At 47.7% G+C, this 20,211-nt stretch overlaps 1 protein-coding gene across 8 annotated transcripts in view; it reads right to left on the reverse strand.

Moving 5' to 3' along the window:
- MAD1L1 (mitotic arrest deficient 1 like 1) overlaps positions 1–20,211 on the reverse strand; it is a 492,384-nt gene that overhangs the window by 456,308 nt on the left and 15,865 nt on the right. For all 8 annotated transcript variants that reach the window (XM_064295955.1, XM_064295956.1, XM_064295957.1 and 5 more), the window contains 2 exons: positions 19,955–20,069; positions 16,731–16,792 (listed from right to left, as the gene is read on the reverse strand). In XM_064295955.1, coding sequence (XP_064152025.1) covers positions 16,731–16,792; positions 19,955–20,069 — 177 coding nt within the window. The remainder of the gene's footprint in view (positions 1–16,730; positions 16,793–19,954; positions 20,070–20,211) is intronic.

Raw genomic sequence — 20,211 nt, forward strand, 5'->3', positions numbered from 1 at the left:
TCGATCCCCTGGGCCCCAGGTAATTACAATCACAGCCACGATCACTAGGGCCATAAAAGTGTCTGGCCAGTCATTAGGTCCTTTCTCAGTAGGAAGCGATGCTGCTCGTGCTGTCCTCCTAATTGGCCTCGCACATCAGGTTCCCCAGTCCCCGAGAGCTGTCACCCGGCCAGCCTGCGGATGGGTTTGGGAAACTGTCCAGGTCAGCACTTGTGGGTTTCAGGCTCGGACTCTGGAGACAGGTCAGCAGTTTTGGGTGAGCACAGCTGCCAGGCTGAGAGCCAGCAGGCCCGCCTGCCCAATCCCCCACACCACCACTGTCCATCACTGGTGACCTCAACAAGAGGCCAGGTACAGGCCCAAGAGGGACCAGAGACAGGGCTAGGCGGCAGAGGTATCCTTGCCATGAGCAAATCCTCTCCTTGACAAAACAGGAAGGAGCCCTGAGGGCACAAAAGTTAAGCGCGCTGCTGCTAACCGAAAGGTCAGCTGTTAAGCGCCTCTTGGAGGAAAAGACCTGGCAATCTGCTCCTGTAAAGATTATAGCCTAGAAAGCCCTATGGGGCAGTTCTACTCTGTCACGAGTCCTATGAGTCATATGAGTCACTCACTCCATTTCTATTTAATAAGGTCCCTCGGTAAAACCTCAGAAAGGCTGGATCACCTCGAGTCCTGCTTCCCCCACGCAGACAGGCCCGGTCTTTGGGCCCATAACTTAGATCTGACTCTGCTGAAACCTTCGAAGGTAAATTGCCCAAATGAACTGATGGCACACAGACACTGATGTGCGAATGCAGTAAATCAGAACCACTTTTTGGAGGGCAATTTGGCAAGAGCCATCAATTTGAAATGCACATCTCTCCTGAACTACAAATTCTACCGCGAAGAACTCAGCCAACCAGCACAGTGCTGCTTATTTGCCAAAAACCGGAAGCAACCCACACATCCACCAGCAGGACCTGCTTCCGTCAATCAGAGCTCTCTGCACCCGCAGAGCAACATCTAGCTCTTCCGCATGCTTCCACGGAGCTGCAGGTGCTGATGCAAGACCACCGTCGGAAACTAAATGAAAGCAGAGTGCAGAATATTAGAGAAATGGGCTCCACTTAAAAGAAAAGGTGGGGGATACATAAAGAAGTTGCGTGTACACACCAAATTTCTAGCAAGAAGCACAAGAGATGTCTCAGCTGTTGTCTCGAAATCAGGCAGTAAGCACAGTCTCACCCTGCGACACATCTCAGGGCACGCCTCAGTTCCACTTTCTGTGGACGGCCCCCCCAGGTAGGACTGGAACACAGTGTTCAGGCCACCCTGGGTGGCGTGCACTGGGAGAAATGAAGATGACTGTCACTTTTCATTTTAATCTCTACTATAGGGACTGAGCTTACCATGCTTAACACTTTTGGGTTTGTTTTGTCTTAGTTGTTTTTAGGTGCCATCAAGTCCATTTCTACTCCTAGCGTTCCCATGTGACACAGTAGAACTGCCCCATAGGGCTTCCTAGGCTGTAATCTTTACAGAAGATCACCAGGTCTTTCTCTCACCACAGCCGTAGGATGGGTTCAAACTGCCAACCTTTTGGTTGACAGCCAAGTGTTTACCCATTGTGCTACCAGGGCTCCAGCCAAGTGTTTACCCATTGTGCCACCAGGACTCTTTTTGTCTTAACTAAGGATATGAAATTACCTGAGATTCCGCAGCCACATGTGGCCTCGCACAGTGCCAGGCCCCACGGCACAGGCATTCCCACGGGCCAGAGCTCCAGGCAAGATAGAACTTGGGGTGGGACTTCAAAGGTACATCCAGGAGGATCCGGCTGCCCACCGGCCTGGCCAACTCACAGCAGGGTTCCTTGCCAGAATGAGGCTTTCAAAAGCACTACCCATACACTCTCCATTTCAGTCCAAATTACCTCCAAGGCCTTTTATTCCTCTCACATCTAATCACGTAATCACAAAAAAAACACCAAACCAAACCTACTGCCATCAAGTTGATTCTTACTTACGGGGACCCTATGCGTTACAGAGTACAACTGCTCCATAGTGTTTTCTAGGCTGTAATCTTTTTAGCTTAGAAGGACCTGGCAATCTACCTCTGAAAAAACTGGCCAAGGAGAACCTTCTGGTTAGCAGCAGAACATTGATACGGTGTCAAAAGATGAGACCCTCAGGCTGGAAGGTGCTCCAAGTTGAACTGTGGAGGAGCTCCGTCCTCAAAGTAGAGTTGACCTCAATGACATGGATGGAGTACAGCCTTTGGGACCTTCATTTGCTGATGTGGCACAACTTAAAATGAGAAGAAACAGTGGGAAACATCCATTAGTAATCAGAACATGGCATGTATAAAGTATAAATCAAGGAATATTGGAAGTCCTAGGCATTACTGAGCTGAAATGGACTGGTATTGACCATTTTGATCCAGGCAATAATACAGTTTACTATGCTAGAAATGACAAATTAAAGAGGAATGGCATCGTATTCATCGTCAAAAAGAACATTTCAAGATCTGAAGTACAACAAGGTCTGTGATAGGATAATAGCCACACACCTACAAACAAGACAAGTTAGTACAGATATTTTTCAAATTTACGTACCAACCCCTAATGACAAAAATGAGGAAATTGAAGATTTTCACCAACTTCTACAGTCTGAAATTGACCAAACATGCAAACAAGATGCATTGGTAATTACTAGTGATCAGAATGCAAAAGTTTGAACCAAGAAGGATCGGTGATTGGAAAATGTGTTCTTGGTGATAGAAACGACGATGGAGATAGCATGATAGAATTTTGCAAGACCAATGACGTATTCATTGCAAATACCTTTTTTCAACAATATAAACAGCAGCTTTACCAGTGGGCCACGCCAGATGGAATACACGGGAATCAAATGGACTACTTCTGTGGAAAGAGACAATGGAGAAGCTCAATTATCATCAATCAGAACAAGGCCAGGGGGCTGACTGCAGAACAGACCATCAATTGCTCATAGGCAATTCAAGTTGAAGCTGAAGAAAACTAAAACAAGTCCACGAGAGCCAAAGTACAGCCTTGAGTATATCCCACTTGAATTTAGAGACCATCTCAAGAACAGATTTCATGCACTGAATGCTAACGACCAAAGACTAGAGTTGTGGAAGGACATCATACCTGAAGAAAGCAAAGAGGTCATTAAAAAGACAAGAAAGAAAGAAAAGAGCAAAATGGTTATCAGAAGAGACTCTGAAACTTGCTATGGAATGTAGAGTAGCTAAAGCAAAAGGAAGAAATGATGAAGTAAAGGAACTGAAGATTTCAAAGGGCAACTCATGGAGACAAAATAAGTATAACGAAATGTGCAAAGATCAAGAGTTAGAAAACAAAAAGGGAAGAACACACTTGGCATTTCTAAAGCTGAAAGAACTGAAGAAAAAATTCAAGCCTCAAGTTGCAATACTGAAGAATTCTATCAGCAAAAAACTGAATGATGTACAAAGCATCAAAAGAAGATGGAAGGAATACACACAGCCACTGCACCAAAAATAAATGGTCAACATGCAACAACTTCAGGAGGCAGCAAATGATCAGGAACCGATGATTCTGAAGGAAGAAGTTCAAGCTGCACTAAAGGTATTGGTGAAAAACAAAACTAAAAAAAAAAACAAATCCTATACCTCCACAATTATAGTAGGAGACTTCAACACACCACTTTCGGAGAAGGACAGGACATCCAGTAAGAAGCTCAACAGAGACACGGAAGATCTAATTACAGCAATCAACCAACTTGACCTCATTAACTTATACAGAACTCTCCACCCAACTGCTGCAAAATATACTTTTTTTTCTAGCGCACATGGAACATTCTCTAGAATAGACCACATATTAGGTCATAAAACAAACCTTTGCAGAGTCCAAAACATCGAAATATTACAAAGCATCTTCTCAGACCACAAGGCAATAAAACTAGAGATCAATAACAGAAAAACTAGGGAAAAGAAATCAAATACTTGGAAAATGAACAATACCCTCCTGAAAAAAGACTGGGTTATAGAAGACATCAAGGAGGGAATAAGGAAATTCTTAGAAAGCAACGAGAATGAAAATACTTCCTATCAAAACCTCTGGGACACAGCAAAAGCAGTGCTCAGAGGCCAATTTATATCAATAAATGCACACATACAAAAAGAAGAAAGAGCCAAAAGCAGAGAACTGTCCCTACAACTTGAACAAATAGAAAGTGAGCAACAAAAGAATCCATCAGGCACCAGAAGAAAACAAATAATAAAAATTAGAGCTGAACTAAATGAATTAAAGAACAGAAAAACAATTGAAAGAATTAACAAAGCCAAAAGCTGGTTCTTTGAAAAAATTAACAAAATTGATAAACCATTGGCTAGACTGACTAAAGAAATACAGGAAAGGAAACAAATAACCCGAATAAGAAATGAGAAGGACCACATCACAACAGAACCAAATGAAATTAAAAGAATCATTTCAGATTATTATGAAAAATTGTACTCTAACAAATTTGAAAACCTAGAAGAAATGGATGAATTCCTGGAAAAACACTACCTACCTAAACTAACACATTCAGAAGTAGAACAACTAAATAGACCCATAACAAAAAAAGAGATTGAAACGGTAATCAAAAAACTCCCAACAAAAAAAAGCCCTGCAGAGTTCTACCAAACTTTCAGAGAAGAGTTAACACCACTACTACTAAAGGTATTCCAAAGCACAGAAAATGACGGAATACTACCCAACTCATTCTATGAAGCCACCATCTCCCTGATACCAAAACCAGGTAAAGACATTACAAAAAAAGAAAATTATAGACCTATATCCCTCATGAACATTGATGCAAAAATCCTCAACAAAATTCTAGCCAATAGAATCCAACAACACATCAAAAAAATAATTCACCCTGATCAAGTGGGATTTATACCAGGTATGCAAGGCTGGTTTAATATCAGAAAAACCATTAATGTAATCCATCACATAAATAAAACAAAAGACAAAAACCACATGATCTTATCAATTGATGCAGAAAAGGTATTTGACAAAGTCCAACACCCATTCATGATAAAAACTCTTAACAAAATAGGAATTGAAGGAAAATTCCTCAACATAATAAAGGGCATCTACGCAAAGCCAACAGCCAATATCACTCTAAATGGAGAGAACCTGAAAGCATTTCCCTTGAGAACGGGAACCAGACAAGGACGCCCTTTATCACCGCTCTTATTCAACATCGTGTTGGAAGTCTTAGCCAGGGCAATTAGGCTAGACAAAGAAATAAAAGGTATCCGGATTGGCAAGGAAGAAGTAAAGTTATCACTATTTGCAGATGACATGATTATATACACAGAAAACCCTAAGGAATCCTCCAGAAAACTACTGAAACTAATAGAAGAGTTTGGCCGAGTCTCAGGTTATAAAATAAACATACAAAAATCACTTGGATTCCTCTACATCAACAAAAAGAACATCGAAGAGGAAATCACCAAATCAATACCATTCACAGTAGCCCCCAAGAAGATAAGATACTTAGGAATAAATCCTACCAAGGATGTAAAAGACCTATACAAAGAAAACTACAAAGCTCTACTACAAGAAATTCAAAAGGACATACTTAAGTGGAAAAACATACCCTGCTCATGGATAGGAAGACTTAACATAGTAAAAATGTCTATTCTACCAAAAGCCATCTATACATTTAACTCACTTCTGATCCAAATTCCAATGTCATATTTTAAGGGGATAGAGAAACAAATCACCAATTTCATATGGAAGGGAAAGAAGCCCCGGATAAGCCAAGCACTACTGAAAAAGAAGAAGAAAGTGGGAGGCCTCACCTTATCTGACTTCAGAACCTATTATACAGCCACAGTAGTCAAAACAGCCTGGTATTGGTACAACAACAGACACATAGACCAATGGAACAGAATTGAGAATCCAGACATAGATCCATCCACGTATGAGCAGCTGATATTTCACAAAGGACCAGTGTCAATTAACTGGGGAAAAGATAGCCTTTTTAACAAATGGTGCTGGCATAACTGGATATCCATTTGCAAAAAAATGAAACAGGACCCATACCTCACACCATGCACAAAAACTAACTCCAAGTGGATCAAAGACCTAAACATAAAGACTAAAACGATAAAGATCATGGAAGAAAAAATTGGGACAACCTGAGGAGCCCTAATACAAGGTATAAACAGAATACAAAACATTACCAAAAATGATGAAGAGAAACCCGATAACTGGGAGCTCCTAAAAATCAAACACCTATGCTCATCTAAAGACTTCTCCAAAAGAGTAAAAAGACCACCTACAGACTGGGAAAGAATTTTCAGCTATGACATCTCCGACCAGCGCCTGATCTCTAAAATCTACATGATTCTGTCAAAACTCAACCACAAAAAGACAAACAACCCAATCAAGAAGTGGGCAAAGGATATGAACACACACTTCACTAAAGAAGATATTCAGGCAGCCAACAGATACATGAGAAAATGCTCTCGATCATTAGCCATTAGAGAAATGCAAATTAAAACTACGATGAGATTCCATCTCACACCAGCAAGGCTGGCATTAACCCAAAAAACAAAAAATAATAAATGTTGGAGAGGCTGCGGAGAGATTGGAACTCTCATACACTGCTGGTGGGAATGTAAAATGGTACAACCACTTTGGAAATCTATCTGGCTTTATCTTAAACAGTTAGAAATAGAACTACCATACAACCCAGAAATCCCACTCCTCGGAATATACCCTAGAGATACAAGAGCCTTCATACAAACAGATACATGCACACCCATGTTTATTGCAGCTCTGTTTACAATAGCAAAAAGTTGGAAGCAACCAAGGTGTCCATCAACGGATGAATGGGTAAATAAATTGTGGTATATTCACACAATGGAATACTACGCATCAATAAAGAACAGTGACGAATCTGTGAAACATTTCATAACATGGAGGAACCTGGAAGGCATTATGCTGAGCGAAATTAGTCAGAGGCAAAAGGACAAATATTGTATAAGACCACTATTATAAGATCTTGAGAAATAGTAAACCTGAGAAGAACACATACTTTTGTGGTTACAAGGCGGGGAGGGAGGGAGGGTGGGAGAGGGTTTTTTATTGATTAATCAGTAGATAAGAACTGCTTTAGGTGAAGGGAAGGACAACACTCAATACATGGAAGGTCAGCTCAATTGGACTGGACCAAAAGCAAAGAAGTTTCCGGGATAAAATGAAAGCTTCAAAGGTCAGCGGAGCAAGTGCGGGGGTCTGGGGAACATGGTTTGCGGGGACTTCTAAGTCAACTGGCAAAATAATTCTATTATGAAATCATTCTGCATCCCACTTTGAAATGTGGCGTCTGGGGTCTTAAATGCTAACAAGCGGCCATCTAAGATGCAGCAATTAGTCTCAACCCACCTGGAGCAAAGGAAAATGAAGAACACCAAGGCCACACGACAACTAAGAGCCCAAGAGACAGAAAGGGCCACATGAACCAGAGACCTACATCATCCTGAGACCAGAAGAACTAGTTGGTGCCCGGCCACAATCGATGACTGCCCTGACAGGGAGCACAGCAGAGGACCCCTGAGGGAGCAGGAGATCAGTGGGATGCAGACCCCAAATTCTCATAAAAAGACCAAACTTAATGGTCTGACTGAGACTGGAAGAATCCCGGCGGCCATGCTCCCCAGACCTTCAGTTGACACAGGACAGGAACCATCCCCGAAGACAACTCATCAGAAATGAAAGGGACTGGTCAGCGGGTGGGAGAGAGACGCTGATGAAGAGTGAGCTAATTATATCAGGTGGACACTTGAGATTGTGTTGGCAACTCTTGTCTGGAGAGGGGATGGGAGGATAGAGAGAGAGGGAAGCCGGCAAAATTGTCAAGAAAGGAGAGACTGAAAGGGCTGACTCAAGAGGGGGAGAGCAAGTGGGAGTAGGGAGTGAGATGTATGTAAACTTATATGTGACAGACTGATTGGATTTGTAAACGTTCACTTGAAGCTTAATAAAAGTTATTAAAAAAAAAAAAACAAATCCAGTGTTGTCTAGTCGATTCCGACTCATGGCGACCCTATAGGACACAGAACTGCTCCGTAGTTTCCAAGAAGCGCCTCGCAGATTCAAACTGCCGATCCTTTGGTTAGCAGCCGTAGCACTTAACCACTATGCCACCAGGGTTTCTGATAGAAAACAAGGCTCCAGAAATTGATGAAACATTTCAACAAACAGATGCAATGCTGCAAGCACTCACTTGTCTATGCTGAGAAATTTGGAAGACAGCTACCTGGCCAAACAACTGGAGGAGATCCATATTCATGCTCAGTCCAAAGAAAGATAATCTAACGGAATGCAGCAATCATCATACGATATCATTAATACCACATGAAGTAACATTACGCTGAAGATAATTCAGAAACATTTGCAGTACATCAACAGAGAACTGCCAGAAATTACAACTGGATTCAGAAGAGGATGTGGAATGACAGACATCATTACTGGTATCAGAGGGATCTTGGCTGAAAGCAGAGAATACCAGAAAGATGTTTACCTGTTATCAGGAGGGACCAGTCCCTGGAGAAGGACATCATGCCTAGTAATGTAAAGGGTCACTGAAAAAGAGGAAGACCCTTAACAAGCTGGACTGACACAGTGGCTGCAACAATGGGCTCAAACTTAAAGATTCTGAGGGTGGCGCAGGACCAGGCAGTATTTCATTCTGTTGTACACTGGGTCTCTGTGAGCTGGAACCAACTGAATAGCACCTAAGAACATCAGGAGGGACCAGTCCCTGGAGAAGGACATCATGCTTGGTAAAGTAAAGGGTCAGAGAAAAAGAGGAAGACTCTCAACAAGACAGACTGACACAGGGGGCTGCAACAATGGGCTCAAAGACAGCAATGATTGTGAGGATGGTGCAGGACCCAGGCAGTGTTTCTTTCTGTTGTGCCTGGTGTCACTATAAGTCAGAACAAACTCCAAGCCACCTAACAACAACAACAATAATTTTTATGGAAGGTGATCACCAGGCCTTTCTTCCGCAGTGCCACTGGTAGGTTCGCACTACCAACCTTCAGGTGAGCAGCTGGGCATAAACCATTTGCACCACCCAGGGACATCTAATCACAAGATGTGACTGTTTGTTTTTTATACACCAACATCATTAAGATACAATTTTCATATACTATGATGTACCGTTTTAAGGACATAGTTTGGGGAACTCTGAAACAAGCATGTACCTGTGTATCCACCACCTTGACAGAGCTATAGAACATTACCAGCACCCCTAAGGTTTCCTTGCACCCTTCCCCCTCAGTTCATCACATCCCAACCCTAGCCTTGAGCAACCACGGATCTGCCGTTTGTCACTACAGGTTAGTTTTGCCTTTTCTAACCTTTCCATTAGATGGAATCAGAGTATGCAATCTTTTGAGTTTGCCTTCTTTTGCTTAGCAAAAGAGATTCACTCGTGTTTTTGCATGTAATAGTTGCGTCTTCCTCTTTACACCTGAACAGAATTCCAGTGTATGGATATACCATATTCTCCATCCACCTTCTGATAAACACTTCAGTTGTTTCCATTTTGGGGCTGTAATGAACAAAGCTGCGGTCATTTGTTTTCCTTTATCTTGGGTAAACATCTAGGAGTGGAATTGGCTGGGTCGTACAGTAAGAGTATTAGAAACTGCCAAACTGCTCCCAGAGTAGCTGTACCATTTTCCACTCCCACCAACAACTTATAAGTGTTCCAGTAGTTCCTCGTATTTGCCAACACTCTGTATGGTCATTTATTAGGTTGTTAGCTGCCGTTGAGTCAGCTTTGATTCATAGCAGCCTTATGTATAAAAGAATGAAATATTGCCCGTCCTGCACCATCCTCACAATAGTAGGTACGTTTGAGCCCACTATTGCAGTCACTGTGCCGATCCATCTCACTGAGCGTCCTCCTCTTTTTCACTGACCATCTACTATCCGAGCATGATATCCTTCTCCAGGGATTGATCTTTCCTGATGTGTCCCAAGTAAGCGAGACCAAGACTCACTATGCTTACTTCTAAGGAGCATTCTGGCTATATTTTCCCCAAGACGAATAGATTTGTTAGTTCCTCTGGCAGTCTGTGGTATATTCAAGAAGCCCTGGTGAGGCAGTCATGAAGGGGTTGGCTGCTAACCCAAAGGCTGGCTGCCGGTTTGAACCCACCAGCAGTTCTGCGGGAGAAAAGACCTGGCAATCTGCTTCCGTAAAGATTATAGCCTTGGAAACCCTCTGAGGCAGCTCTAGTCTGTCATATAGGGTCACTCTGAGTCAGAATCAACTCAATGGCACCTAACATTTATTAGGTATGTAGTGGCATCTCACGGTGGTCATAATTTGAATTTCTCTGGTGATTAATGACGTTGAGCATCTTTTCATGTCCTTGTTCATCGTCCTTCATATGCCTTCCTTTGTAAGTGTTCAGCCTCCGGCCCATGATTTTAATTTGGTTGTCTTCTTCTCACTGACTTGGTAAGACATTTTCTACATCCTGGATACAAGTCTTAAGTCAGATAGAAATATTGCAGATATTTTCTCCTCATCTACAGCTTTCCTTGCCATTTTCTTCACCGTGCTTTTCGAAGAGCCAAAGTTTTTTAATTTCGATGAAGTCTAATTTGTGGATTTTCTTTTACTTTTATGGTCATGCTTTTGCATCATAAGAAATCATGGCCAAACCCAAGCTTCCAGAAGTTTTAGCTATCATCCCTCGGCCTAGGATCCATTTAAATTCTGTGTGTGGTGCAAGGTGAGTGCTGAGGTTCACGTTTTTCCAGAGCCATCTAGGTGTTTCAATGCCATTTGTTAAAGACTACGTTTGCCCACTGAATTACCTTGACACCTTTGATGAAAATCAACTGGCCCTGTATTTTTTGGACTATCTGTCCTGTTCACTGATTTAGATACCTAGCCTTACGCCAACACCACACTTGATAATGAATGCAGTTTATAGGGTGTCTTGAAACCAGCCAGTATAAGCCTTCCAACTTGGTTCTTTATCAAAATTGCTATTATTCCAGGTCTTTTGCATTTCTACAGAAACGCTAGAGGCAGTTTGTCAGTTTCTACAACAAAAGGCTGCTGGACTCTGGGATTGCACTGAATACTTGGATCAGTTTGAGCAAAATGATATCTTAATACTGAATCTTCTGATCCACAAGTACAGTATATCTCTCCAATTATTTAGGTCATCTTAAATTTCTCTCAGCAACATATTAAAGTTTGCAGATCTTGTACATATTTTGTTAAATTTACCCCTAGGTATTTCATTTCTTTTTTTATGATACTGTAAATGGTATCTATTTCCAGTTATTCATTGATGGTATACAGCAATTCAAGTTATTTTTATATATCGCCCTGACTCTATTAAACTCGCTTATTAGTTCTAGTAGCTTTTGATAGATCCCTTGGAATTTTCTACGTAGATAATTACGTCATCTACAACAGAGACTGTTGTATTTCTTCCTTTCCTATCTGAATCTCTTTCATTTCTTTTTCTTACCTTACCGCACTGGCTGGGACCTTCAGTACAGTGCTGAACGCATGCGGCGGGAACAGACAGTCTGGCCTTTTCCACCAGCCTTAAAGGGAATGCAGCAGTCTTTTACCCTAAGCCTTGCGTTCGCTGAAGGGTTTTTGTAGATGCCCTTTATCGGGTTGAGGAATTCCACCTCTATTCCTAGTCTGCAGTGAGTTTTAATCATGAATGGATGTTGAATTTTATCGAACCCTTTTCTGTATCTACAGAGAAGATCACATGGGGTTTTTTTCTTCTTTATTCTCTTATGATGGTGAAATATCTTAATTGGCTTCAAAAGATGAGCCATCCTTGCATTCCTGGGTTGAGCTCCGTTAGCTCCACTTTTCCCATCGGCCTCTCTCAGCCATTCCTCTTCTCAGTGCCCCTGGGCATTCCTACCTGGATTGACATGATGCCTCAGGGGGTAGCTCCTGGCCTCTACTTCCAGAACCTTTAAATCATCCCTCCAGACAGGCCAAGTTCCTAAAAGATAGATTTCATCACGTCACAGTCCAACACGCACCTTCACAAACTGCCTCCTGGGGCTCAATCCTCAGTCCACTTCAGAGCCCTGGAGGACGAGGGTATCCACACACCAAGCACCCCCTACCCTCTCTCAGCATACAGGCCCCCCCATGTCTGTGCTTAGGCAGCGTCTCCCCAGACAGTGCATCCCTGCCACCCCCATGGTCTCACCTGTGTGCCAGGCAAGCCATAGATAATACTGAAGGTTGACAACCTAGTCCAAGAGAGCAGGGACATGTCCACAACCCACCTGGCACTTCTGACACCCTGGTGTGACAGCAGTGCCCACCCCAGCTAGGCCCCTCTCCCATGTCTTCACTGTCCACATGGCAGTCCACATATGGCATAAGGTGGGGCAGACCCTCACTCTTCACTGTGGGTGCCTGTCCTTCCACCCAAGCTCTACCTGGGGCGGGGGCAGGGAGGGACCCTCTGCTAGCTGGTGCAGGGCCAGGTGTGCATCAGGTCTTGATGGTTGGATCTGACCAGGTGCCGCAAACAAAGCAGCACAAGAGTCCAGGGCCTGGTTCCAAAGGCCAGAGCAGGGGCCCAAAACCTAAGTGTGCCACCCGACAGCACCCCTGTGCTCCCCAGTAGGACTCACGGGCACCCTGCCCACCACCCACTGCCCAGAGCACAGGGGCCCTTGAGGGAATGAGGCTGGAAAGGGACTAGGTACCAGCAGACCAGCTGGTCTTGCAAAGGCAATGAAACGTTACAGAAGGTACTTCCAGGGACACGGTCCCTTGCAGGGTCTGGTATGAGTGTGGGGAATTCTCCCTGGTCTCCAGGAGGCCCTGACAATCTCTGCTTCTGGAGAGGACTTAGGGAGGTTCAGGGGCAGCAATCCCCACAGTTCAGCAATGAGCAGGGTTCCATCCTCCACGACATCATGGTGCTGGGGGGGGGGGCATGGGCACCACCTCACTATGCCAGCCCCCACTCTCTCTTACCAGGCAGCTCGGCCTCTCCTCAAACAGGCTCCTTCAGGGTCACACCAGCTGCCCCGTCCAGCTCTCCTGTCTCTGGGCTTCTCCGATATAGGAAACCCCAAGTCAGAGAGGGCTGACCCCGTCATGCTGTGTGAAGAAGCCTGGACAGCCTCTGCAGGAGTCAGACCAGTCACAGCTCTTTACCATGGCTTGGCCACAGGCCCCCCTGAGGATCTGAGAGAAACCACAGCCCCTACAGAGAGCCCAGACAGGTCCTATTAGGTCTGAACACCAGCACTCACAGACCTGAGGGTTGAAGGACCACTGGAGAGACTGGTAAAGAATAGGGCAGACATGGAATAGTCAAAATGGCAATGGGCTGCCCAGAAGCAGGTGGGCACTATCAATGAAAAGCCCTCACTCCCTGCTCAACGGAAGGCTACTTTCAGTGAGGATGTGCCTTGGCGAGGGGGCAGGAATTGCTGAGGGAGTGTCCACAAAGCCCCAGAGGCAGCTCCAGGAGACCTAGAGGCCAGAATCACCAGTGGATGTGTGCCACCTAGTGGTGGCCGCCCTCAGACAGAAGACTGTGGGACAGAGGCCCAGCCTGGGCCAAAAAAAAAAGGCAAGCCCCAAATCAGAGGCCTCAGCCCCAAAATTACAGCACCACCTGGGCCTAAAAGCACTTGAGCTCAAAACCACTTGGCGCATGCCAAAACTCACTCTCACAATTCATGCTGGTTTCTGAGGTCAGAGGTCAGTCAGAGGGGAGTGGTCCCCACATGAACGTATGCACACGCACATGCAAATGTGAGTTTTCAAGGGGCAAAAGTCTATGACTTTCATCAGATTCCCTGAGATCCACCGCCCCAGTGATGAAAAGATATAGCTCTAGGAAACTGAGGCATAGGAAAGGAACAGGATATCCAAGAACCCACAAGATGGGATGTGGGACCACTCAGTTTAATAAGGTCTGAGACAACTCCCATTGCCGCCTCACTAGCGCTAAGCACCTCCATGGTAGCCATAGGAGTCTACCCTAGGCCCATCCTGAGCAGACCCACCCCCAGTGGTCCAGACAGCCGCTCTCACATGGCATCACCTGCAAACACTCTTCTTTGTCAGCTGTGCCCCACTGAGTGTGCCCATTTCTCCTGTGTGTCCGGTCTGCTCATACCCCACCTGCAGAAACCCCAGGCCAGAGTGATGGGCCAAGTCTTCACAGCTTCCTGCAGCCCTTCTCCCCATCCACCACCATACTCAGTGCCATGAAGCAAGAGCTTCACCAAGTCACCGTCCCTGCTCAGAAATCTCAAATGACTGCCCCAAACCTAGCAAACAAAAGAAAAAAGCAGGCCAAATCCTCATCCTAGTACTCAAGGCCACCCCAATAGTTGAGTCCATACCTTAGAAATGCTGACTTGACAGACCTGGGGTACAGCCCAGGAATCTGCATTTTCCCAAGCTCGCCAGGTGAGTGGAGGTCTGGCCATATTTAGTGCCACAGGCCCGCGTGTCCGTGGACTGTTCTGATGAACACAACCCTGAGTCGTGCACAAAAGTGACCTGAAGGTGAGGCCTGCCCTTCAACAGGTGGCAACTGCACCACCACTGGAGAAAGATGGGCAATGGCCCCAGGAGGACCATGGGGTCCAGAAAATCTGAGCAGAGGAGCTAAGAGTCCCTGACGAAAGACACCCACAGGAGTCCCTGAGAGGCCCATGCCCAGCAGAGAGAACACATGAAGGAGAAACTGCCCTTCCCAGGAGCCCCAAACAAGGAAACCTAAGAGGATGAAGAGGTCCCAGCCCAGGGGTGAAGATGGCCCTCTGGGTCTTTCTAGAAACCAGTCCATGGCTGCTCAGGATAGTCAGTAACAGCACTGCTCTGCCAACACAGAGCACCTCTGGGGTGCAAGGTCATGTTCACCTTCCTAACAGCGTGTGAGGAAAGCTGAACACTCCCCTTTTCAGAGACGAGACATTTGCTGGGAGTAGGGCAGGAAATGGAACCAGACTGGGGCTCTGTCACAGCCCCCAGCCTCCTCAGTGACGACCTCCAGGGCGCCATGCACAAATGCCCCTTCTCTCCTGCCCAGTCGTAAGTTGGGAGGGAGTACAGACAGTCCCCCCTGTTAGACCCCCGGATCAGTCCCCCCCACCAATCCCATGCTAGGCCACTAAGGTAAGGACTGACGAACACACAGCAGACAAAGCACATGGCCACCCAAGACTTTGCCAGAGGCAATGTTCAGCCCAGCTGGCAACATTAGACTGCAACACCAGCTTCCTGAAGCCAGCCATGCTTGTGGCAGAGCCTTCAAGGTTGGAAGTGGAGCCACCAGGGCCCGAGGAACTGCTGCACTCTCTTTACCTCTGGCCACTGGGCCTTTGCACCCCTTTGGCAGATGCAGCCAGTGGGGCAGCTAGCTGGGCTTGCCTGGCTGAGCCTCAGTACCAACTGGGCACGAGCGGGCTCTAATGGCCTTTACTAGAAAGAAGTCACGGAGCTTTCTGATGGGACTGTGGCATCCCTGGGGCCAGGCGGGATGTATTCCGGTGAGTTAATGAGCTCAGAAGACAGGAGGAGGTGCATGCGTGAGGCCCCGCTGGGAGGCCAGCAGGAGTCTGGCTCTCGCAAGTGAGATCCAGAGGGGCCGGCAGCCTCGCATGTCACACCTCTGTGACTCACCAAGGCACAGGAAATGAAGAGGCAGTTCCACGTGACCGAGGACTGAAGCCAGTGCCGCCAGGTGGCGGGTGGCAGGTGGCAGGTGGCGGGAGCCAGCTCCAGAGCCAGCGGCGAGGCAGTGTTAATAGCAGGGCGGCTCTGTGAGACAGGGCCCATCCTGGCCCAGCTTCAAAAAGCAGCAGGGAAGACAGCAAGAGTCTGCAGGTCTCAGATCCCACGAGCAATGGGAAACAAGAGAGTCTTTAAGCGCCGCAGGCCACGTGCCCCAGGCACCAACGACTAATACAGACTGATGGCTCCTCGGCCAACCCAGGACCCAGGGCCACAAGGCAGACAAGCGGCCAGGCCACGGTGGCCAGGAGGGCAGCAACCACAGCACCACTGGAGGGAGACGAGCAGTGGGACAGATGGGACTGGCTACGGGGATCTGGAATGATGCCCACCTGGCACCTGGCTACAGATAAGGCGACAAAATCCCCAGTGTTCGGCCTCCTTGCCTGCAGCTCTGATCTACCTGCCACTCCATGCTCGCCTTCCACACTTGCCAGCAGTTAGCCTGACTAGCTGAGGAGGCAGCTACAGGGGCCTGATTCAGAAATAATCTGCCTTTTCTTTTTTTTTTTAAGCTCAGTTCATCTCTGCTCATTACAATCACCTAAAAGGAATGACTTCCCCAAAAAGCAGCTGCCTCCCCAGTATATCCAGAAAAGTATCCGCTAACAAAGCCCAGCAATGCAGGGTAATCGAGTACCTGGCTCTGTGAGGCTGCAGGTATTCTGAGTCTAAATGAAGACGCTATTAAGGCTTCAGCGGGGAGAGCCACTTAGTTCCATTACCCCCTCTCCATGAAAGCACCTCATTAAACCTGAACGGCAGGCAGCAAGAGCTTCCCCACCAACAGCCCACAGAGGAACTTCACTGGCGCGAACTCAGGGAGGAGGGCCACGTCTGCCAGAGGTGAAGGCCGATGTTCCACTCATAGAGAGCGGGACAATGGGAGCTCAGCCCTCCGCCTACCTGATGTGCAAGCCTGTGGTCTGGTCCAGCCTCTCCCAGCTCTGCAGCTTCCCCAGCAGCCTCTGCAAAGACAAAGAGGGCCGAGCAGGTAAAGCCACATCCCCGTCACCTCCTACCAAGGGCTCTATGACCCTCCCATCCTTCCTGTCCACCTCACACCATCATCCGCCCTCTCCACCTCCCAACTGCATGTACGCTGTGGTAGTGAATTTGACGCATCCACTCGGCTAGGCTACAGAGCCCAGGTATCTCATCAAACACTAGTCTAGTATTGGCGTGACAGTATTTTATAGATGTGGTCCATCCAATTAAGTGACTTTAAGCAAAGGAGACTGCCTCATGGGTGGGCCTCATCCAATCAGTTGGAGGCCTTAAGAGCAAGAACTGAGATTTCTAAAAAAGAAGAAAATCTGCCTCAAGACTGTAACATAGATGTCCTGTTGGAGTTTCCAGCTTGCTGGCCTACAGATTTTGAACTTGCCAGCCCCACAATGTGTGAGCCAACTCCTTAAAATCAATCAGTGTCAATGTGTGTGTGTGTCTATATGCTGTCAGCTGTTTCTCTGTAAAACCCTGACTAATACACATACCAATCGCCTAGACCAAATTATTCTTACCTAGAGGTGACGATAATGATGACACTAAGTCTCCCTGGCATCACTGTGCCAGCATGTTTTAAAATAGGACAGGAAATTTTAAAGCCTCTGATCTGTCAGTCAAGTCCGCCCTCCCCTTTGAGGAAAAATACATAAATGCCCTGAGTCTACTTCAAAGCAGTCAAGTTATTTCCTGATGCTGAACTTACCATGCAACTTCTGGTCCTTGAATTAGAGTACGAACCCCAGAAAGCTAAAGGAATGTGGGGCGGGGAGCGAAGAGCCTCAGGGATGGTCCTGCCAATCCGTGCCCAGAGTGCAGATGCCAGGCACGGACCACAGGCCTTGCCGCTCCTTCTCCCTCCCAGGAGCTCCTCATGGTGAATAGGGATGGTACCTGAGACAAAGGGACTCGGTCCCAGAACCAAATTCTACTCCTCATCTTTCCCCCTAAGGTCACAGTAGACAAGGACCAGGAGCCCCATGAGCAGGAGGAAATCAGCCCTGAAGAAGGGGAGCTGGAGCTGACACCTCCACTGCACACAGCACCCAGGTGGCTGCTCCTATTTCACATGCCTGCTCTCTCCACTGACCCACAGCCCAAAATGCTGTTGAGTCTCACTCCCCTTCTAGCCTACAACCATCTGTGGGCAGGGGTGAGTGCCTCTGTGTGGCCTCCCTTCACCCCCCCCACCCCGCACCCTCAGACATGAGCACTCGCCTGCAGCTGACCCACGCAGGGCTGATGACTGGGATGTTTGCATGTACAGCTGGTGGCACTGTCTACAAATCCACTCAACCCACACGCCCGATGCACAGACGTGTAACCATCCTCTGTGTACAGATGCCCAGACAGACAGAGGGCCAGTCACGTGCCCAAGGTCACGCAGCCAGCAAGCACCGTCCAGGCCTGAAACGAGGCAGCATCACTCGAGACCCCCACACTAACCATGACACAGCCCTGCCACTGAGGATGGAGGGAATATGACAGATTGGTCCAGACGGAAGGCCACTGTGGGCCCAGCACAGAAAAGAGAAGAGAGTGGCAGGTCAGAGCAGTGGCCAGGCCCCAGGCCAGTCTACCAGGCTTCCTGGCTTGTGCTTCCAACTTCTAGAGCCTGGGCCAGAACCCCTGCCCTGGCCACTCACATGGTGACCGTGAGGCTCAAATGAAATGGAGGCTAGAGAAGAGCTTGGCCGAGTGAAAAAGGGCAGAGGGTGGAAGGCAGTGTTACTTCTCCTGGACTGTGACCCCTCTGAGGGCAGACTGGGGTCTCTCATCCTTATGGGCCCAACATAGCTGGATGAAAGGGAGTGGTCAGCCAGCATATGGCGATGGCCTTAGCGAAAGTTTGCTTGTTTCTGGTTTCGTTTGGAGAGCAGAGGTTCAAATAGAACTATGTCCAGAGGAAACACTGCTTGGCTCCAGGGTGTATTTTCAGGCTGTTTCTACATAAACCACAATGGAACTAGGAACTCTGCCCTGGGTCCCACAGTGGCCTCAGGCCAGCCTCAGGGAGCTCCCTTGGTGCCCAGGCCCCTCAGAGCACAGAAGCAAAGGACCCACAATACCTCGATCTTCCCAGAGCTCTGGGAAGCGCAACGCATCATACACACCATCCAAGGGCACTCACACAGGGAGCGGTCCCAGTGGGTGGGGAGGCTGACAAACACTACAGATGCCAGATGAGTTTTTACATCCCATGAGTCTGCAAGAGCTTTTGGGTGATAGAGACATGGTTTACGCCATGGGAGGGCACACGGTAGGACAAAAGACCCCGGCACCAGCAGCCGAGGCCTTAGTTCTGGTCCACGATGAAACACACACTGGCTGTGTGCTCGGCAAGAGCGCTGGCCTCCAGAGCCTCGGTCTTCCTACCCATCCAGCAAGCTGACCTGGGAGACAGTCCCAGGGCTGACATCCTTTTCCCACCAAAGGCCACTGTAGGTGGCAGACATGGCGAGAAGCAGCCCAGCACAGGTTCCCACTCGCTTCTGTGGGTGGTGCTGCTTCTCAGGGAGTAACACACCATTCCCTAACTCCCACCTATACCACCTGCCTACGCTGCCATTAACAGATTACCACAAACTCGATGGCTTCTTATCTTACAGCTCTAGAGGTCAGAAACTCAAAATGGGTCTCCCTGGGCTAAAATCCAGGTGCTGCCGGCAGGGCTGATTCCTTCACAGAGGATCTAGGGGAGAACCCGTTTCCTTGCCCTTACTATCTGCTAGAAGCTGCCCACATTCCTGGCTCGTGGCCCTTCCTCCACTTCAGAGCCAGGAACGACAAGGTGAATGTTGCTCCCGTTGTCTCACCCTGACCCCTCTCCTGGCTCCGTCTCTAACAGGAACGGCCCTGTGATGAGGGCCCATCTGATAATCCAGGATCATCAGTGGACCAGTGACCTTCATTCCCTTTGCCACATAACCCAACATGTTCACAGGCTCTGGGAACAGGGAAGTGGGCGTCTCTGGGGTGTTATTTTGCCTGTCACACCCCACACTGGCTTCCACACATTAAGTGAACAGCTGGACCATACAATCGGAACGTCCCAGGACCGTCCAGAGCATGAGCACGGCCAAGCAGGGGGCACCCTGCAGGACAGCTCCCTGCCAGGGCCTCACCTCCTTCTCCAGCTCCAGGCCGACCAGCTCCTCCTGCAGCTTCTCCTGCCGCCCCAGCCGCCTCTGCAGCCCTTCCACCTCCTCCTGGAGCAGCCCGTGGGTCTCTCTCACCTCCCTGGCAGGTGGGGGACAAAACAAGGTCACTCAGACAGCCATGTACCCTGGGGCCCATTGGTGCAGGCAGTGGGCACAGCCAGCACCTGGGCCGAGGCGGACAGGCCCCCTACCCACAGGGCTGCAGCTCAGACTCCAAGAAG

The sequence above is a fragment of the Loxodonta africana genome, chromosome 12 (assembly GCF_030014295.1).
Source record: "Loxodonta africana isolate mLoxAfr1 chromosome 12, mLoxAfr1.hap2, whole genome shotgun sequence".
Classification (NCBI taxonomy): Eukaryota; Metazoa; Chordata; class Mammalia; order Proboscidea; family Elephantidae; genus Loxodonta; species Loxodonta africana.